The 22,893-nt window shown below is 36.3% G+C and overlaps 1 protein-coding gene across 1 annotated transcript in view; it reads left to right on the top strand.

Annotated features, from left to right (window-relative positions):
• Positions 1 to 7,005: 7,005 nt before the first annotated feature.
• HEXO1 (beta-hexosaminidase 1) overlaps positions 7,006 to 22,893 on the top strand; it is an 89,681-nt gene continuing 73,793 nt past the window's right edge. The window contains exons 1-7 of the mRNA XM_090006131.1: positions 7,006 to 7,508; positions 8,164 to 8,247; positions 8,642 to 8,677; positions 19,524 to 19,635; positions 19,757 to 19,827; positions 20,108 to 20,238; positions 22,383 to 22,399. Coding sequence (XP_089862257.1) covers positions 7,140 to 7,508; positions 8,164 to 8,247; positions 8,642 to 8,677; positions 19,524 to 19,635; positions 19,757 to 19,827; positions 20,108 to 20,238; positions 22,383 to 22,399 — 820 coding nt within the window. The 5' untranslated portion in view covers positions 7,006 to 7,139. The remainder of the gene's footprint in view (positions 7,509 to 8,163; positions 8,248 to 8,641; positions 8,678 to 19,523; positions 19,636 to 19,756; positions 19,828 to 20,107; positions 20,239 to 22,382; positions 22,400 to 22,893) is intronic.

Below are 22,893 nucleotides of genomic sequence, written 5' to 3'. Positions count from 1 at the left end.
CATTTAACTACGTCTGGGGTTCACAACATATATGTGTGAACGTGAGGAGGTCTATGCAAATATGTTGTGAATATTCTCGGTGATTTTAACCATATTCAAAGCTTCACAACATATTTGTGTGAACATCAGGAGGTTTGCACAAATATATTATGAATATCCTCAATGATTTTAACCATATTCAAAGATTCATAATATATTTGTGTAAACATCAGGAGGTTTGTGAAAATACGTTGTGAATCTTCTCAGTGATTTTAGCCATATTTGGATGTTCACAACATATTTATGTGAATATCTTGATGTCTACAAAAATATATTACGAACCACATCAATGATTTTAACCATATTTAGAAGTTTGCAACATATTTTTGTGAATGTCAGGAGATTCGTGCAAATATATTGTGAATCTCTTCGATTATTTTAACCATATTTGGAGGTTCACAACATATTTGTGCAAATGGCAACATGAAGTTTGTGCAAATATGTTGCAAACCTCCTCAGTGATTTTAACCATATTTAGAGGTTTGCAATATATTTATGTGAACGTCAGGAGATCCACACAAATATGTTGTGAAATGTAAAATGGTCTTAAATAAATCAAGAATCAATGATTTTAGACATATAATTTTTTTTGGCATATTTATGGGTTTTTTCAAGAACATGTCATTTTAAAAGACCAATACGATAATTTTTTAACACTTTAATTGTAACGACCCCAAATTCACCCCTGAAAATGCACAATTTTTTTTAAAAGGAAGTGAAAGACACCAGGATTAATCTATGGTCTTGCCCTAACCAAACTAAGCTCTAAGAGGTTGGATTCTACGCAAACGCTAGCGTCTAATAGCCCATTAGAACTAAGTTCAAGAAAGAGAGACAAGATCCCTTTGTCAAAAAAAAAAAAGAAATAAAAAAATTTTAATACGGAAAATATCCCACTGATATGGGGCACATCACAAATTCACATCCACCACACCAACCATCCATTTCAAACCATAATTTTAATATCATCATGCTATGCATTATCATCATAAGCACATATAATATCACATCATGCTATACATTATCATCATGCATAATACACCGGGTTCAAATCGAGAACCATCACATGCATGCAATTCAACACATCATATAAAACATGCCAAAACAGTTTACATGAAAAACTGTAAAAAAAAAATGTAAGTATAAATTTTATCATGTATCACAACAAATGAAATAAACTTTGAGATTTTTTATGGAAAATAAAAATTTCAAAGCCATCAATTGTTTTTTGTTCATAGAACAGTCATATTCAGTTCATTCTTTCCAAAGAAACATCAGACATACATTACATGAAATGAAATAAATTCTAACATTTTTACTAAGGGTGACTTGATACGTCTAATACAAGTCTCTGAAAAACTTGAGTTAAAAATTATTTTTTTCAAAGAATTGAAATTCAAACAATATAGGTTATTTATGTTCTTTGATAGACTACTTTCCAGAAATTACAGGCTCTAGGACAATATTGCATGAATTTTAATTTCCAAACTCTAAAGAATCAATTTACAGGATTTTTATCATGTATTCTTCAATATATGAACTAATATATATAAAAATATGAGCCATAAACCTTGAATATTTTGGAAGCAATAAAGTTTACAAAAAAGTGCAGCCTACACAGATTTTTTGTTGGGACAAAAATTATGTGTCAACTTATAGAGGTCGTATCTCCCAACCACGAACTCATTTAAGCACAAATTGTTTTCATAGATTGGTTTAATATATCTGGAACATCTCTCTAAATTTTTAAGATTTATGGTTTCACTGTTTTGAAGAACCATTATTTTCTTTATGGTTGGTCAAAATAAAAATACAAGACAAAACATAATTTTCAAGAAAACACTTCAAGAACTTTACGTATTTTATTAAAATACCAATAACATGCATACAACAATTTTTATTCATCAAACACAAATCATAAACATGCATATACACATCTAAACATGATATATACAAATATCATACATATTATGAATCAAACACAAGATCCAATGTTTTTACATAAGATAATACATTTGTGCTCAAAATCGATTTTCAAAAAAGGATTTTAGGTTTATGAAAACCTCCAAACAAATTTCCAATCCATCAAAACCATATTAAATTCATGCATAAACATATCTAGTATGTTGTAAACATCGAATGTAACTTATAACATGAATTTAAACACGAATCTAAATTAATTTTCACTAGAAAATGGGTTAAATTGCTCCTACGAATTAAAATGAATATTATAAAAAAATAAGATTTTAAATATTAATACAACTTAAATCGAACCTCAGGAACATGATTACATGCTTGATCGACCTATCCTAAACTCTAAACATGTTGAACAATGTAAAATCCCGTACCTTGATGCGAATACGAATGAATAAAATATCGCACATGCGAACGAATATCAAAATATGATAAAGCTCTCCCGAAACATTGTCTAAATACGAAAGAAATTGGAAAAGTCTTCCTTAATGCAAGTGGTTGTTGTTCAAGGACAAGATACATACCTTATATTAGATCCAACATAGAAAATAAATAAAAACATGAGTATGATCAGATCCTATGACTGGTCACCGAAAAAAATCACGAAAAAGAAATCATTACTTAAGGTTGGCCAATCTTCTTCTCCCTTTGCTCTTTTCCTCTCTAAAACGTGTTCCTCTCTCTTCCCTTCTCGAAAACGTAAATAGTGTTTTCTAATAAGAAGGCTTAACCCTCTTTATGTAGAAGAGGGTTGGGTTTCCTATTGGGACCCAAACTCTCTCTAAAGGGTTTCCTAGTATCCTCTTAAATTAAAACTCATTAATCTCTTTCTTTTTTTTAAACGTGAACTCCTAAAGTGATCTTTTACATGAACTATGGATCTTATCCAAAGGGTCTGCGGTCCAACATGATATACTAATCCATATTATTAAATAAATAATATTAATTAATTAATTATTACAAAATTCTCATAAAATTTATATCAAACTAGATTTCTAGATTTTAGAAAATGCTAGGTATTACATCAACCATCTATATTCTATGACATAAAATATATTTATTACCCACAAATAAGCTTATACAAGCCAAATACTAGTTGTTAATGTTGAACCTTTTGAGCTTATTTTATGTGTTTGAGGGAACATTTTATGAGGTGAACACAAGCCGAGCCTTAAGCAGTTCATCTCGTTTTCCAACCCAAACCAAAGATGGTGCTTAGACTTGTATGCCATTGGATGCATGTTATAATGCATATGTGATGCAGGAGTAGCATAACACATATCCACGTTCACATAGTTCATTGGATCATTTGAGATCTCTAGATATATTTTCTTATTTTGGGTTGTTTAATGGATATTAGGTCTAAGTAATTGATCTATATCTTATTTCAATAGTTAAGTAGGATTAGGATTTGCTTTTCTAATTAGGTGTTTATCTAGATAGGTAACCTAAATTATTTGGGACTGTAATATCTCATCTATATATAAACGAGAGGGGCAAACAATCAAGATTCAGAGTTGAGATTGATATGAGATATTTTATTGTTATTTAAATTTCTTGATATTTTCAGTTTTTCCCTGTTTTCCTAGATAAAGCTAGATAATCATAGTTTAGGCATGAGTAGTTGGGTAGTTTGGTAGATTGTTCTTAGTAAATCCTCACAAGATTTACGTTAGTTGATTTCAGAACGAGGGATCATTGCCTTGATTCCATTCGAAGGACGATCCCGTTGGCTTTACCAGTCACGAGGCATTCAATCAGAAGAACACAATTGACAACACCATGTGGCCGTTAGATTCTTCATGGTCTGATAAAATGGAAAAGACAAGTAAAGAAATTATAACGACTGCAAGCTAGCGAAGAACGACGAAAAGAGGCAGATAAAAGGTTTGCATTGTTGGAAAAGATGTTCGAATAATACATATGTACAAATCCGCAAAAGAATAAATTCGATAGCAATGGAGGTCCATGTCAAAAGTGTGATATGTGGGTGAATGGTAGTTTACACATGCTGCCTCCCAACGGCAGTGTAGGTACATCCATTCTTATCCCGCCGGCGATACATGTTTTGAAGGAGGATCAATAGCTTACCAAGGTCTGCCCATCTATGAGCAGTGGTGGGCATCGGCCAACCATTGTTTCTTCTCTGTCTCTTCACAGGAAGCAGCCACAAGAGCTCGTCTACCCTCCTCCCTCTTTAGGCCAACGGACAAGAGAGGCGAATTGACAGAATCTTCACCTGTCGATGGTGCCTCTGCCACCCATACTAACCGAGGAAGAGGACGTGGATCAAACCACCCCTTCTCTTCTTGTCATTTCCCAGTTGAGCAGGTCATGACCACTGGTGGCTTCCCATCCACCATCCTATTGCCAAGTGAGAAAGGTCGATGAGAGGTTCACCAGCTCGCCTTGGTTTGCCCTCCCTTCCTTCCCCTTGTCTTCCCCATGCTTCCTCTCCCATCTGACTGACCATAGTAAGATACAGGACGACAAGGATTCAACTGACCAGAGGTCGTCGGTCACCACAGGTGAACGAGACTCCTGGTTGCCGACCCATGATCCTGTCAACAACCCCTAATTGATGGAGGGTGAGGGTGTGGTACCCAAGCCCCACCTCTTTCCTTCCCCAAACCATCGCGGGAGGTGGTAGTGATGAGCAAACCGATTCATTTGTGTACCGGTTCAACTCATTACCCCTATGTCTCCCACACAATTTCCTTCCCATTGCACCAACACTAGGAACCAGTTTGGGATTTCAAAACCCGTTCCAGGTTTCTTTAACCTACCCTAACCCTATTTGGGATCCTAGACCAGCCCAAAATTCACCCCAAGCCTCTATAATGGACTCAAACCCGACCCAATTTCTTTGGATCTAATATAGTTACCCAAACCTAAACCAACCTCATGAATGGGCATGCACCAACCCAAATGCTATCTAAAACCCACTAATATCCATTACTTGAACAACCCATGAAGTACCCACTTGACCCAAGTGGCACAAACTTGGACTCGATCAATTATAATTGGATCCATAAGGACTTACATTTGGGTCCATAAGCACTTACATTTGGGTCCTTCTATCCTGGCTCATATATCGCAAGCATATTCATTTTGAGTTGTTTTGCACCAGCTAAAAAGGAGCAATAGGGTTCGGATGTTCTCTCTATTTGGATTATTGACAAAATAGATCCGACTATGGTATACTTCTCTATATCAATGCTTAATAGAGCCATATCCATTAGAGATTGCATTGCCTTTGTGATTCTTAAAAATTGAGTGAAATTGGAAGAAACACAATCAAAATTCATACTTGAGGGCAAGTCTCGAAGAGAATGATGTAGGAGCATAGTGACACATATTTAGGTTCACATTGTTAGTTGGATCATTTGAAATCTCTAGTTTTTAGTTTGAATATTTTCTTATTTTAGGCCATTGTAATGGATATTGGATCAAAGTAATTGATCAATATCTCATTTTAAGAGTTTAGAAGGATTAGAATTTGCTTTCTTAATTAGGTGCTTATCTAGATAGGCAACCTTAGTTATTTGGGATTATAATATATATATATATATATATATATATATATATATATATATATATATATATATATATATATATATATATATATATATATATATATATATATATATATATATATAGAGAGAGAGAGAGAGAGAGAGAGAGAGAATCAATCATGATTCAGAGTTGAGATTGATATAAGATGATTTCTTGTTATGTAAATTTCATAATTTTGAATCTTTTCTTGTTTTCTTAAATAAAGCTAGATAATTATAGTTTTAGATAAGAGTAGCTGGTGGTTTAGTATATTTTCCTTCGTACGTCATTGTGAGATTGCAAAAAAAAAAACATGAGTAATCAAATAATACTAAGAACTGATTTAGATGCATCTTCTTATAGTAAATTGGCCACTTGCATCGGACTCTTACAACGCAATTTCACAAACCTTTCTTGTCACAACATAACTTTGGTGCAATTCTCTTGGACTATTCAATTCATAGAAGTTTGACAGCTGGCGAATGTGCTGTGTGGATGTACTCACAAATCAGAAAACAAATGACTAAATAATTGCACAGCACGTGTTGGATAGGAGGTCAGAGAGGTGAGTGAAGAATAAAATGGGTGATGAGTCTATGTCAGTTGAAAAAGACTTAGAGCCTGTTTGGAATCTTGGCGCTGGGATGGGTGTTCATGGAGTTTATGCATTTGAAGAATTGGCCGCTGTCAAAAAGGATAAAGGGCCTCCCTTTCCATCCCAAATGCATAAACACCTATCCTAGAGCCTGTTTGATTCCAAACAGGACCACCAAAGTAGTTTGACCAAGATTTTACCTCAGGTTCACCAAATGCATAAACGCCCATCCTAGCGCCAAGATTCCAACCCATTTACCCGACCCGCAAACCCATTTACCCGACCCAACCCATTTATTAAATGGGTTGGCGGGTCGTGTCGGGTTACCCGTTTATTAAATGGGTCGGGTTCGTGTTTGCCACAGCCGACCCGTTTAATAAACGGTTCGGGTTCGGGTTGAGGTATGCTGACACGCCAACCCGACCCGATTGCCACCCCTAGTCGATACCTCTTTCTCTCTCTCTCATTTCTTACATTTTTTCACTTCGTTTTTCTCATGCTAAAACAAACACGAGAAAATTTTTCATTTGAAAAAATAGTATCAAAACTTTTTATAGACAAATTTTTTTCCTGTGATTTTTTTTTCTTGCTTCCAAACGTGCCCTAAAAGTGAGTTGTGCTGCTTTGCTTAAAAGGCGTTGAGGTTAAAAAACGTCGAGAGTTCGAACCTGAGACATGCGTGTCCCTCGTTGCAAGAACAGGACGAGAAACCATCTCCGGTGGACAAAAGAAGTCTGTGACACCTACAAAGACCATGGTCAAGGCGGTACCTTTTCGCCCGGCCGTTTGTCAAGGAAAAAAAAAGAACAAAAGAAAATGACGATTGTTATCCAAACGGGCACTCGGGGATAGATTCCGAAAATTTTCACTGCCTGCCTCGTGTCGACACAGCCCCGAAGCTCTATTACGACGCGACAGAGCCCGGAAAATCTCCCTCGAAATCTTCCGCCAAACGCAGTTTTCCCCGTGAACTCTCATGGATTTTCTCCCCATTCTTCTACTGACCGCCCTCCTCTCCGTCTCCCTAACCCAAGGGAGGTACCTGACCTTCAAGGAAGCCTCTCGCTCCGGCCCTAGCCCGCCGGATCTCGACGATTCCGGCGTCTTCCTGTGGCCGATCCCCAAGGAGTTCCGGTTCGGGAACGATACGCTCACCGTCGACCCGAGCCTCTCTCTGGAAGCCCGCGGGGAGGGCGGGAACTCGTCCCTGGTCGCACGCGCGTTCCGTAGGTACCAGTTTCACATGTTCAAGCACCACTCCAGGTATTCGGACCCGAGATCGGCGAGGGAATCCGATTACGACGTCTCGAAGCTGACGATCGTCGTGAATTCTGGAGATGAGAACGTAAGTAATCGCTTTTTGGTTGAGGAATTGCGCTGCATTTTTCGATTTTTCGGCGTGTTTGTGCAGGAGGTCGTTCGTTTTGAGCTGAAATTTTGTTGGATTTAGGATGCAGTTTTCTTTTCTTTCTTCCGTTTCAACATCTTAAGAATTTGTTTTTGCTTCGTTCTGAGTGAATTCGGGTGGACTATTGAGTTATTTCGAGCTGCATTTGTCGAATTTAGGCTAAAATATCTGTCATTTTGTTTTCAGAATCGTAGAGAAGTTTGTTTGTTTGTTTTCGCCTACTGAGTTTGTTTGGATTGAAGATCGAGTTTTGAAGATAAATTTTCTTAATCTAGATTGAAATGCTTGTTCTTTTTCTTTTTGTTTTCTTTAGTATAAAAATTTCTCAGAATCGTATACACTCGGTTTTCAGCTTAGTGTTTACTGACTTAACTGCATAGAAAGATCGACATCGTTTAGCTAAGTTTGTTGAGATTTGGTTGAAACTTCCATTAGTTTTATTAAAATTATGAAAAAAGTCTTCTCTTCCGTTTGTTTGTGAATTCTCAAGAGGTTTGGTGAATTTTAAATCTTATGTTTTCTTAAATTTGCATGCCTCATTCTTAACCATCACAATGATTATGAGGATTTGATAAGTTGAAGTTCTTTTCAGCTTCAACTTGGCGTGGATGAGAGCTATACCCTTTATGTGTCTAAAGGAGATGGTAAATCCATTCTGCATGGAGCTTTTCTCGAGGTATTCTGAATCCTTACTGATATCAGTGGGGTGTTTGGTTCTGACTGCACATTCTATGAAAGTGAAAATTATGTTGTGTGAATTACATGAATATGAAATCCATATTTCATAAAGAGGGAGGACAGGGTGTTTTTGTTATTAGTCAGAATGCCTTTGTGCCTCATTTCGTGGAATATGGATTCAATGAGACTGTATAACATTCCATGGAACCAACTATGAATTCAAAGAGCCAAACTATCTTTTTTTTGTCAGATTGTTGGTTACCGCTACATTTTTTTTGGCACAAAGGCATTGTCCTCTTTGGTTTTATTTGATGAACAATGAGGGAGCATCACTACTTTGTTCATTGATTATTTTCATTTGTGGTACTACCGTTTCATTCCTGTTGTTTCAGGCAAATAATGTGTACGGGGCTTTACGTGGGTTGGAGGTATGGACTTGACCATCTATGACTGTGCTGATAGTGCGTGAGTGTGTGCATGTGTGTGTTCATGTGCATGCACTTTTGCAAAATTCACAATGTGCTTGTGCGTATACACATGGAATGTGTGTGAAATAGGAAAGTCGTTACTCTAGGTATATTCACCTTTTCATTATCACTGTTATTTTCCAGATATGAGCATGTCTTCTACAGAATAGAGAAGTTGCAACAGTGCAACTTCATACTTGTACATGGTTAAAGTTCTTTTCATGCAACTAAACACTGGAAGTTGGTAATTTGTCTCTTTACTGACCAGCAAATGCATTCATGTCTGTATGCTAACCTCACATTGTTATGTCTCATGCAAAATCCAGATTTTAGATGTCATTATGTCTATTTCTATTGTGATTCTTCCACGAGAAATTAGTGAAATGTGTATTAATTACTATCTTGCAGGTTTGTAGGGATATTTCTATTTCTTTCTTTTGAATGAATGTGGTTGCACTTACAATGTTTTGTACATTTATCAATTTTTCTTGTTTTTTCAATAAATATTTGCACTATTTGTAGACTATTATTTTGCATGTGCACATTCTGCTTTGTTCTGAAGAAAATACATATTTGATAAAACATCATACACAAGTTTCCTATACAAATCAACATTTAAATAATTTGACCTTTTTATGAAACTGAAATGAGCATATGATAGAATGAACAATGCAAGATTTGTGCAGAAGTGAATCCCATACTGAGATAGACAGAGAGACTCAAGTTAAAAAGAGCAGAAAAAAGAAACTGACATCAATATCAAATTTTTCATAAGTGGATCTCATACTAAAAGTACCCTATTTAACACAAATAGAATGTAAAAATTAGCTAATGTATTGGAAGAAAGGGAATGTAAAATTAGCAAATATAGTCATGCAGTGACTTATGGACCCATGTGAGCAATATGGCCCTATCCAAGATCCAAACCTAGGCCCATTATGCGCTTGACCCATCACTGACCGGAAACTTGACTCAGAAGGCCACTGGATATGCTCATGATTGTTAGTTTGGATCATGGATCCGACCCACACCACATTCCAAGGATCCACCTCGGGATGCGTGGGCGGTGGCATGTTTGTAATTTAACTTTATTACTTGTGTAATGTTATACCCTGTACAACACTTATAAATAAGAAAAGAAAAGGGAAAACCCTATTGCCGCCGACTCCTCTCTTCTCTTTACCTCATCGTTAACTCTTGCAGGTTGATATTTCTGACATGGTATCAGAGCACAGGCGCGGAAATCAATCATCTAGAAGGCCTCTAAGGATCAACACGTGCTGCTAAAGGACGTAGGTTTTATTTCTGTCTCTTTTCCTTAATCAGATTTGCTTCTTTCTTCCTTTTCTTAATCCTCTTTCACGTCATTCCAGTTTCTCTTTCGATTCTTTTCATTTTTCAGTATTTTTCTGGTACGCATGTCTTAACATTCTGTTTTCAGTCTGCCGAATCTTTGTTTTCTCCCCAAAACATTTCTGTTCAATATTCTTCTGTGTAACGTGTGTGCTAATATCATTTTCTGTGTAACATGTGTGTTGATATCATTTTCTGTGTAACGTGTGTGCTGATATTATTTTCAGCACACAACATTGCTGTTTTCCCTCAATGCACTGTTAGTACAGTCGACATTCAATATTTTTCTGGTTCACACACCACTATTCTTCTGTGTAATGTGTGTGCTGATATTATTTCAGCACACAACATTGTTGTTTTTCCCTCAATACACTGTTGGTACAGTTGGCATCTCATTCTTCATATAACCCATGGATTCCAAGTTGAACCCTAGTTTTCTTACTCACCTCATGACCCACAAGTTATCCCATGATAACTACTTACTTTGGAAACGTCAGATTGTGCCCTTTATTCGCAGTCATGGTCTTTATGGGCATCTAGATGGGCGATCACCCGCCCCACCTACACATATCATGCAAGAAATAACAGGTGAAGATGGGTAGGTGAGTCAACTTCGAATCACCAATCCTGCTTATGACATATGGGTACAACGGGATTAGACATTAGTTGCTTACATAACTTCCACACTTTCTGATCGTGTTTTACAAACTATTTCTGATGATCAATCTGCTGCCGAGTTGTGGAATGGACTAGCTCATTCCTTTTCTCAGGTTTCCAAATCTCGGGCTTTACAACTCAAGTGACAATTCCAATCCATGCGAAAAGGAAACAAATCCATTACAGAGTTCATGGGGGATGTCAGAGTGATTACAGATCAGTTAGCTGCAATTAGAAGTCCTGTATCAGATAAGGATATGGTACAACAGGTATTAGGTAGCCTTGGACCTGAATATCGCATGTTTTGCACGACACTCCAGGTTGTTTCAGTTCTTCCATGTTTTGATGATCTTCAATCTAAACTTTTGCAATATGAGGTCAGTTTAAATCAGGAACACGCGTCAGATGATGCTCATCCTGTGATGATGGCACATACGCCTATTCAAACAGGAGTCTTATTTACTCCTCCTCGTCCCAATGGAACACCTATGAACAAAGGAGGATTACTACCTACACCAGGTGGAGGAGGTATTGGTTCAGGCAGTGTACCACGAGGGGGACGTGTTCCTACTTGTTTTCTGTGCAACAAGCGGGGACATGTTAAAGCAAATTGCTGGTACAATCCTCAGAACCGGAACAAAACAGGGAGGCCAGATAGTAGGCCAGGGCAGAAGGCAACTCATTAGTTTGCACGCACTTCTCAGGGACAGGTTCTTCCACAGGACGTACAAAATATCCTTATGACTACTTTCAATCAGATGAACTTGCGCGAAAATGATGAAGGTATATGGTATATTGATTCAGGGGCAGCAGCACATGTTACTTCTGATGCAGGTAAATTTACTCACTTGACTCCTTACACTGGAAATGACACTATAGTCATAGGAGATGGATCTCACCACCCCATCTCTCACACTGGAAATGTCTCCCTTTCTTTGCCTGAATCTCAATTACCCTTGTCAAATGTCTTACTCACACCTGCTATTCAAAAGAATATTCTATCTGTGTCAAAATTAGTTGATGAAACAAATTCTTCCGTTGAATTTACTCCTTCTGTTTATCTTAAGGATCTTCACACCAAGAAGACGCTCGCTAAAGGTGACCGGCGCAGGAACATGTACGTCTTTGAAGAATCTCATGTGCCTTTGAAGACGTCGTTTTCTGTAGCCGTGGCTTCTTCAGCTTCTTCCTTCCCAACATTTTTGAGTCGATCTACAGATCATAGTTCTTCATCTAGAGTCTTGAAACTTAATAAGCCAGACTTATGACATCTTCGTTTGGGTCATTGTAGTCAAGTTTTTCTTGACACGTTGTCTGCTAAAGGTTTAATACTCGCAGTCAGTTTAGAGTCAAAATGTCCAAATTATCACTTATGCAAAAGTCATGTACTTCCTTTTCACAGTATCAATAAAAGAGCAACAAAGCCTTTTGAGATTATATGCTCAGATGTTTGGGGTCCTGCGCCTATTGCCTCTCTTTCTGGATCTCGATACTATGTACTCTTTCTTGACTCTTACACTCGTTTGAGTTGGATTTACTTCATGAAAAACAAACATGAAGTTTTCAAGTTGTTCAAACAGTTTCATGCACTAGTCCAAAACCAATTCAATACCAATGTTGTATATTTCCAGTGTGATGGGGGGAGAATACATATCCCATGATTTTAGTGAATATTTGAAGGAGCATGGCATTACACGTAACATTTCTTGCCCTCATACCCCTCAACAAAATGGAGTAGCTGAGAGAAAACACAGGCATATTGTTGAGACAACCTTGAGCATGATGCACACTGTGGGTATTCCTTTCTCTCTTTGGACAGAGGCTTTCCATACAGCTGTTTTCGTTATTAACAGGTTGCCCATGACCATCCTTGAAGATAATTCTCCATATTTTGTTCTTTATAATTGTCATCCATCATATGAAGAGCTACATCCTTTTGGTTGTGTATGTTATGTTCATATTGATCATTCATTGAGAAATAAGTTTCAAGACAGAGCTGTACAATGCAAGTTTCTTGGGTATGCAGATGACTATAAGGGATACAGGTGTTATGATCCTCATACAGGCAAAATTCGGGTATCTAGAAATGTTGTTTTTGATGATGAAAACTTTGACACTCTGGGTTCATCTTCCACAGATACACATGATAGTTATGATCTTTGGCTCAGTGGCTCACTTTTATATGACTCGTTGCCTTATGAGGATTCATCTTTATCGACAAACAATGAACCCTATACTTTCGATGTGGAACCACATATGGAAGACATTCCTCCTACAACAACATCCTCACGTTTTTCTGGTCTTGTTTATTCTCGTAGAGTTCATCCAGTTAATGATGAGACTTCTCTACGACGTTCCACTCGGATTAGACACCCTATAGATCGCTGGGTAAGTTATAACAATTTCTCTTTGGATTTTCAAATATTTCTAACTAGAGTGTCCAAGGAAACGGAACCCTCCTCCTTTCATGAGGTTGTACATTCCCGTGCCTGGGTAGAGGCGATGAATGAGGAAATGGAAGCATTGCATGAATGCAACACATGGGAAATTGTACCAAGGCCAGATAACAAGAATGTTGTAGGATCCAAATGGGTGTACAAGATCAAGCACAAACCGGATGGCTCCATGTAAACTTCTTTCAAACCAGCGCTATAAGGCTCGTCTGGTTGCACGAGGCTTCACACAGCAGTATGGGCAGGACTATGATGAAACGTTCAGTCCAGTAGTAAAAGTGGGCACCGTCAGGATTATCATTGCATTGGCGTTACAACATGGATGGTCACTCAGTCAATTTGATGTTAAAAATGCTTTTCTGCATGGTGAACTAAAGGAAGAAGTTTACATGGAGCAGCCACCTGGTTATAGCATGCATGATTCATCAAATTGGGTATGTAAACTTCGACGCTCTCTTTATGGCCTGAAACAAGCTTCTCGATCTTGGTTTGAAAGTTTTTCCACGGAGATCCAGCATCATGGGTTCACTAAAAGTGTTCTAGACCATTCATTGTTCATATTCAAAAGTGATTCAGCTATTGTTTGGGTGCTTATATATGTTGATGACATCATTATTACCGGGAGTGATGAGGATCACATATCTTGGGTTAAGTCTATGCTGATGGCTAAATTCAAGATGAAAGACTTGGGTCCCTTGCGATATTTTCTGGGTGTGGAAGTTGATAGTCGACATGAGATTATTACATTGAGCCAACATAAGTACACCATTGATATTTTACTTGCTACAGGGATGGAGAATTGTAAACCAATTAGCACACCTTGCCTTCTAAATCATAACTCATAAGCTAAGTGCTGAAGAAGGCATTACTTATCATGATCCTACTTTGTATCGTCGAGTTGTAGGGATGTTACAATACTTAACATTCACTAGGCCTGACATAGCATACTCTGTCAATCAGGCTTCACAGTTTATGCATGCTCCTATAGATGTACATATGGAAGGAGTAAAAAGGATCCTTCGGTATTTAAAGGGTACGATTGGAGATGGCTTGATGTATACCAAGGACACAACTTATACGTTAGGGCATCGACTATTCACCTACACAAACGCGAATTGGGCTGATGATCCTGATGAGCGCAAATCAGTTTCAGGGTATTGCATTCTTATCGGCAATAATATTGTAACATGGAGTAGCAAGAAGCAAAAGGCAGTGGCGCGATCTAGTACTGAAGCAGAGTATCGTGCGATGGCAGCAGGAACAACCGATGTTACATGGGTGAGACACCTACTGCAAGAATTACAAGAACCGATCTCGTCCTCTATGCTTCTTTGCGATAATCAGAGTGCTATTAATATTACCTTCAATCCCATCCTTCATTGTCCCACGAAGCATATTGAGATCGATCAACACTCTGTTAGACAAAAGGTGGAAGAAAAAGAAATTGAACCTGCATATGTTCGGTTAAATATGCAAGTTGCTGACATCTTTACCAAGGGATTATCCACTCATCAGTTTTGGGCACTCAAAGACAAGTTGAGCATGATCAAAGACCATACTCAACTTGAGGGAGGCTGTTAGTTTGGATCATGGATTTGACCCGCACCACATTCCAAGGATCCACCTCGGGATGCGTGGGCGGTGGTATGTTTGTAATTTTACTTTATTACTTGTGTAATGTTATACCCTGTACAACACTTATAAATAAGAAAAGAAAAGAAAAGGGAAAACCCTATTGCCGCCGACTCCTCTCTTCTCTCTTTACCTCATCTTTAACTCTTGCAGGTTGATATTTCTGACAATGATACCATAGACTACTTGCATTTGCAGCTTCATTGGACCCATGTACATACAAGCATTATGAGGCCTTGAAGCTTGAGCCATAGTACACCTCTTTTTTTTAATCCACCCCATCCCCCCAAAGGAAAGCAAGCTTTCATTAAAAGAGACAAAAGAAATCAAAGAATGGTGATGAGAGGCCAATACAAAGAGGAAGGGCAAAACTGTAATCAATAAAGCTATGTAGCCATAGCCCAAGCAGCCCAGGTCTAACATGGCCAATTATTTTTTATGCTAATTTTTAATATTTGTCTTTTCAACAAAATTATAAAAAACTTGATTGGATAGTTCCAAATTGTCCATGTAGTAGAGGTCTCCTCTTCTAAGGTCTCGCCCAATCGGCTTATCGGATTGGAGATCCTGTACCAAGCAAAATGAAAATGTGACCTTACATCCATGGTCGGTAATTTGAGAAACAGATAAGAGGTTTAGGTTAAGTTTGGGTACTACTATAATGTTTGGGACATAAAAATTTTGATTAATTTTAGAAGAGTTTTTAAAGTACCAAAACCTTTTATTTTCAAAGACATTCCATCGTCGGTTGAAACATAACTATGACCTTCAAAGACGTTTCATCGGTCATAGTGACCCGGCTCATTGCAAAAGTGACATATTATCTTACCACTTTTCTTGTATTTATAATTACTCGAATATCTTTCATAGTTATTTGAGCTCTTCCCATAGTCATTTGAGCTCCTTCCATAGTCATTTTGGTCTCTTCCAAAGTTAGGAGACCTATATGCTTTTGTGTGATTTTTGAGTCTTGACATAGCAAGCAACGATTCCTCATCTTTAGTAGATGAGTTTTTTTTTTTAATTTATTCTCTTCCATAGTTAGTTCTTCTAGAGTTTATACTATAGAAGGAACACCTCCTCTATAAATATATGTCGATTTAGTCCCTTCAAATTTGGGTCTAAGCCCGTTTATAAAATGATAAAAGTGCTCCGAGTTTATTTGTTTTCATAGAGCTCTATGTCAAGTTGACAATGCCACTTAGGCTCTAAGAGAGCTAATTCATCTCAAGAGAGAGAAAGAGCATTGTAGTATTCTCTTACTCTCATATTTTCTTGAGTTATTATCCTTTCTTTCTTTTGGAGATTACATATATGAGCTACATCCCTTAGGGAATACATATCTTAGAGATATTTCCAAGCCTCACTAGAAAATTCAAACATTGCTAAACTATAACATTTTTTTTTATTTCAACACTATTAATGAGCCATCCCATGATTTTGGAATGACCCGTCCTCCACTCTTTCCATCTCTTTTTATAGTCGGCAATGACTTTATTCATCTCTTTTCCTTAAAGTGCAATTTTTTTGCCGTTTTCATTCTTGCTAAGCATAAGTTTTGATTCTTTCTCAGATCTATCCACAAGCCCCATAAACTTTTTTCTCAAAATTTGTACTTCACTGTGGATGCCCACATCACATAGTTTGTGTCATTGAGTCTCATGGGCACGGTGACAATCAGTTCTCGTTCATTTTTCATAGACACAAGGAGAGAAAGAGAGAGAGGTAGAGAGAAAGCAGGAGAGAATGAAAGCAAAGTTCTTTTGGGCACCACGAGTCCACAATCACACGATCAATGATCTCACATCCACACAAACAAGCTTTACCACGATCAAGATTGCAATGACTTTGATACCATGTAATGAGATCAAGAAGTCTCCACACACCTCAAACAAGGGGCAAATACAAACCCACACAAAGGGGTACAAACACAATAGTCACTTAGGGGCTTAGAGAAATAAACACAAGCACAATAGCCACTTAGGGCTTAGAGAAATACACACAACATAAAAAATAAATGCTTTATTGGATGTCAAATGCACACAAAATGCATAGATTTACAAGGGCTCATGGCCCATATTTATAGACACGAGGGGAGTGAGAGGCTTCCCAAATATGTGTGTTGGGGGCTCCCCAACGGCTAGAAATCTAGCCGTTGGGAGCTCCCAACAGCTATAAAGCTGTTATATTGTCAAGGACAAAAATGCCCTTGACAATATAACAAAGTACAAAAATAAATATAAAAAGCCCCTAATGGGCGGCACCTATTACAATTGTCAAAAAAAACAAAAATACCCCTGGAGGGTAATACATATTACAGTCACACACACACACACACACAGATATATATATATATATATATATATATATATATATATATATATATATATATATATATATATATATATATATAATAAGAACCCATATTCTAACAACCTCATGATTACCAGACCTGATATTACTTATGTCATGGGAGTACTGACTAAGTACATGATCTCACATATGTAGAGTATTTTTTAAGTGTTGATATATTTGAAGAGAAATCTTGGAAAAGAAATTTTCTATGCTAATAACAACCATTTGGGTTAGAGCTTTGTACTGACGTAGATTGGGCCAGCCTTAGATGATAGAAGACATATCACAGACTATTTGCCTTCATAGGAGAAAATTGTCTCATGGAAAAGAAAATAAGCAAGATGTGCTACAATCTAGTGCAGAATCCAAATAAGGGTATGGCCTTAAGAGCTTGTAAAAGAATATTAACAAAATCCATCTTGGAGGAGTTGGTTATTGAGGTTGTCCTTCCTATGGAACATTGTAACAATAACTTCAACACTAATGTTGCTTCAAATGTGGTTTCACTATGAAAGGACCAAACATGTTGAGGTAAATTGTCAAAAAATTCAAGAAAAAATTGAACGTAAGATGTTCAAGGTTCCTCACTTGCGGACCCAAGATCAATTAGCTGATGTTTTGACAAAGGCAATAAACAAAAAGAGACACATGGAGATTGTGAGCAAGTTGGGGATGAATGATGTTTTCACTCCCAACTTGAGGTGGACTGTTGAGAAGGACATTGTTGTCCACCTTAGATTGACTTAATGGGTTCTTTTGACCTTTCTTTTTTGAAAAAGTACGTAGTAAACCCTTATGAGCATAAACTTGTCCTTTTTTTTTGTAAAAGAGCTATTTGCACATTAATAAAACATGAGGGATAGTCAACCACAATATGCTTTTTGGTCTCTCAACCGAACCCTCTCCCATCTTTCCTCTTCTTGTCTTTTGTCTTCTGCTTCTTCCTTCTTCCTCATGTCTCTTGCAGGTGCTCATCTGGGACTGGGACAGCTTGGTGGGAGGTAAGATCAGGCAAATAGAGGTAACCTCAGTGCAAATGCAGGAGACACAAAAGAAAATTAAAAATACTTTCTTCAAGTTGTTCAGGACGTTTGGCAAAAAAGGAAAAACACAGAAATGACTCAAACTTATCGATAGGTAAGTCAACAGATAAGAACGAGACAGTCAAACATATAATTCGGGAATACAGGGCATAACTTAACAGAGACAATGGTAATTTTTTTGCTATCATTTCAATTCTTGATGCCTGTGCAGTATGCCAGCTTATATGGCAATTTTGGGAAGATGGGAAAGTTTACATTTACATCACGACAAATTTATCCAGTAGATCTGAAACTGTGAAAATATCTCAAAAAAAAGATAAAGTGTGCGATAAGCACACCACCACCAATGTGCACAAATGCACAAGAACACTTAGAACAAATGTACACGAAGGTACAATAAAGAAACTCAAATGCACAAAGGCATACAAAATATAAAGAATTTTATTGAGAAGAATGGAGAACAAAAGCTCCAAGAAGTGAGTTTTACAAAGGGGGAACTCCCCTATTTATAAGAGGAAAGGAGCCTTGGAGGGGCTCCACTAGCTGTTGGAGCCCCTCCAACGGTTAGAATTCTAACCGTTGGAGAGGCTCAACAGCTAGTGTTGAGCCCCCTCCAAGTTGACTTTGAGTCAACAAAAAAGAAAGAAATAAAAAATGAAAAAAGAAAAAGAAGAAAAGTAAAAAATACAAAAAATATTACAACATATTTATAATTATGAATTTGCGCAAAAGGAAGGGAAATGACTAAAATACCCTTGCGGGTTTTACAAGAAAAAGGAAACATATATATTTACATATATATATATATAAAGATAGATACATATACATATATACATCATGTATATATGTATATGTATCTCTCTTTATATATATATATGTAAATATTTACATAAGAGAGATACATTTTAACAGAAACAACTGTATGATATTAGATTATATTCTTTGTAGTGGCAGTGGTTTTTCAGATGTATCAATTACTAGAAATACTTTACTAGATTGATCTTAGGAAATGAAATTATCATTTTCTGGAACCCTAAAACAGTACTGGCATTTTGCATTTTTACTTTGTAAAGTTCTTCATGAACAATATCTTCTAACATGAATGTGCGAGTCATAGTTTGGAAGGAATAAACTTGGTGGATCTCTACGTAGATCTCTCTAGGTCTACTGCATTTAATCTCATTATTGGTGAATTCATGCTATTGGGTGTACATGGTGTATTGTAATTTTTACTTTCTTTCTGCTGATGCTCAGTTCTGGTATCACTTTAACTGATTATGAGACTTGACCCACCAAATATCTTAACTTTTGCAGACATTTAGTCAGTTGTGCACTTTCAACTACTTCACAAAAAATGTTGAAATATACAGGGCCCCATGGTACATTCAGGATGAACCTAGATTTTCATTTCGTGGGCTTCTTCTTGGTACGCTACAGGTCCCTTTATGATTATTTCTTTTTATTTATTGAAATTCCTGAGTAGAAGTGTTTCTACTCTCTCCAATCCACTAGCAGTAACGTGTAGAGCTTTCTGAATTCATTTACAGATACATCACGACATTATTTGCCAGTAACTATAATCAAGCGAGTAATTGAGTCTATGTCATATGCCAAACTTGTAAGGAACATTTCTTTTTGGTGACACTATATAATGCCTTTTCTGAATGCTGTCACTCTGTTAGCCTGTCTAGTTTGTGCTCCTTGTAACATCAGCCTGTAGATGTGTGGTACCTTCTCACCTTTCCAGCTTCCTCTTAAGCTTTCATGCTTATACATATGTTGTTTGTTCTTTATTTAGATTTTTATTAAAAAGATAACAATGCTATTTTACTTACCGTTTCTTTCATTTGATAAACCGTTTTGCATGTCCACTTATTATTGGGAAAAATGTTTTCCAGAATGTTCTCCATTGGCACATCATAGATGAACAGTCATTTCCTTTGGAGGTCCCTTCGTATCCTAGTCTATGGGATGGTGCATACACAAAGTGGGAGCGCTATACAGTCGAGGATGCATCTGAAATTGTTGAGTAGGTTTCAAATCAAATTCTAAGTATTCTTGTATACGCAAAGTTTTTACTGTTCTTGATAGAATTGTTTCTCATCTGAAATTGTTGAGTTGGTTTCAAATCATTATTCTAGGTATTCTTGTATATGCGAAAATTGCTGTTCTTGATAGAATTGTTTCATATGGGATTGTCAATACCAAAATTAACTTTTTCTTCTTTTGCACATCATAAAATTTTATACTTTATAGTTATTTTTCCCAAAATTAATGATTGCATTTGTAATTTTCTTGTTTATATGAGTTAAAACATGTCTTCTATTAAACTCTCTAGAATTATTGATCTTTGTAAATGTAAGATTTTCCTTATTTCTACATCATGGACATCCATTTAAGTACTCTTTTATTTTTTTCCCGTGAAGTTTAATGCATTTAACCTGCAAATTGCATTTAAATCCATTTGCAATGAGCAAGGCCCAAACCAATGTCACAAATATTGTTTTCAAGATTTCTTGGCAAGGGAAAATATCATACAAAATTAAAAATTTTCTTTCCAGGAAAGTCTTTGAAAATGTCCACATATATGTAATTGGAAAATATAGGAAATCATGAAAAACTATAAAAAAATAAACAAAATTGATAAAGTGTTGATATCAAGATAAAATCATGGTATTTTCAAATTGTGGTGATATTTTCTGATATCTGTAACTGCAGTTTGAACTTCATTAATTTAGATGGAATTGTCTACAGGGATGTCAAGAGGACAGCTTTGATATTCAACCAGCACTATTTAGTTAGATTTGACAATACATTTTCATATCTGATTAAAACCTAACAGATATCTGAATTCAATAAAGGTAACACAATTAGTTATGCTATTTTGCTTGTAAAAAGGCCGTTTAGGGTGGGGAGCCAGGATTCTTATTGGTAAAGAGGTCTCCCAACTGAAGTCTGAATCTAGAGACGAATCTGATTGCTGTGTCCTGTTAGATAGGGTTTGGGCCTCTTGGCCTTACCTGTACCTTTATCTAATCCAAACCATGCCAATATTCTGTTCGATAACTAGAAGATTCCTGTTCATCTATATGTTGTGCTCCATTACTTTTGATGTTTATCTGATTTCCATAGCTTCCTTGAACCTTGAGTATTTTGGAAATAACTATAGCATGGTTATCTCACTGTGATCTTCTGAAGAACAATTATATCTATGATGTTATAAAATAGGATTTTATTGTCTTTTTGTTTTTCTTTCTGAATTAGAAGTTAGTGTTGGATCTGATTTTGTTATAGAAGCTAACCTATACTATGGTTGTCTCACTTTGTAATATTCTAAAAACAGTTACATCTATGATATGATAAATTAGGATTTTATTCTCCTTTTGTTTTTCTTTCTGAATCTTAACTTAGTATTTGATCTTAGTTTGTTTGGTATGGAGGCTAAACCTGTGTTATCCTAATTGTTCAATCTATTACTTTCTTTGGTTTGCCAGTTTTTGCAACTGGAGCTACTATTATTTGTTCATCAAAGCATTGGTTTCTGGTTAACTTGTGCATGTCGCTTGGCTACCAGTTACTTTAGATAAAGTGCAGTTTTAAATTACTGATAGTGTTATTTTGTTACTTCTTGTAACAAAGGAAAAGGACACTGGACACCAATGTGTTGTTGGGCTAGGACATGAGTTCAAACATTTATTACCTGTACTTTGTTGGTTACACGTTTTTCATGTGGCATGAGTACCAATCATGTTTCTACCCTGCATTTTCATAATCTGTCTTCTAAAAATTACATTTTGCTGATTATCCATGCATGAGAAAAGTTGTATTGTTATATTTCTTTGATCATATTTCTCAATTTTTCACTGAAGACTGTTAGTAGAACTGCATATGGAATCTAAACTCATAGACATCCAAAAACCAATCTTTTGTAGAATTAGCTGTGATTATTACTTTTGTGATTATCTCATAATTAGTTGGTCTATCAAATAGCAAAGGCTGGGCAAAATGTGTTTCAAATTTGTTAGATGAACTTCATTTTCATATCCCTCCATCTCCTTTTACATATTTCTGATTAAAGATTAAACTGCCCCTTATGTTATATTTTTCATTTGATTATTCCCAGACAACTAATTATGTGTGTTTTCTGGTTTCATGTATTACTGGGTGTCAAAGGTTTGCCAAAAGCAGAGGTGAGTTCAATTTGAATATGTTGATAAAGGAATATAACAAGAACCAAATAAACTGTTATCTTTATAAAAAATATTACTTTTTCAGCCTATGTATAATTTGTTCTCCAAGATATATTGTCATGTAGATTTTTAAGTGGCTTAACAATAGGTTTTTCACTGCTTATTAACATCGATTGATCTGCACTCTTGCTATCTTGTATTGTTTTGCTACTATCAATTTCTCTGAAGTGGTAATTGTTGAAAACCCGATTATATGTTCCTAAATGACTAGACTCTCTTAGTCTTCTTGGATATTGCATTATTATTGGATCTTAAGGAATCATTTCAATGTGCAATTATTTATAGATATGCCATACTTATTAAACTTGTTTCGAGTTTTGACATAATATATGGGAATTTGTTTTGGTGATCTTATGTTTGTTTCTTATTTTTATTTTAAGCTATTGGAAATAAGTGGTTTAATGTTAATGACAAGTATCTTACTTTTTGTTATG

The sequence above is a fragment of the Nuphar pumila genome, chromosome 5, assembly GCF_984573655.1.
Source record: "Nuphar pumila chromosome 5, dmNupPumi1.hap1.1, whole genome shotgun sequence".
Lineage (NCBI taxonomy): Eukaryota > Viridiplantae > Streptophyta > Magnoliopsida > Nymphaeales > Nymphaeaceae > Nuphar > Nuphar pumila.
Note: the sequence above shows the minus strand (reverse complement) of the source record. Positions and strands in the feature narration are given on the sequence as shown.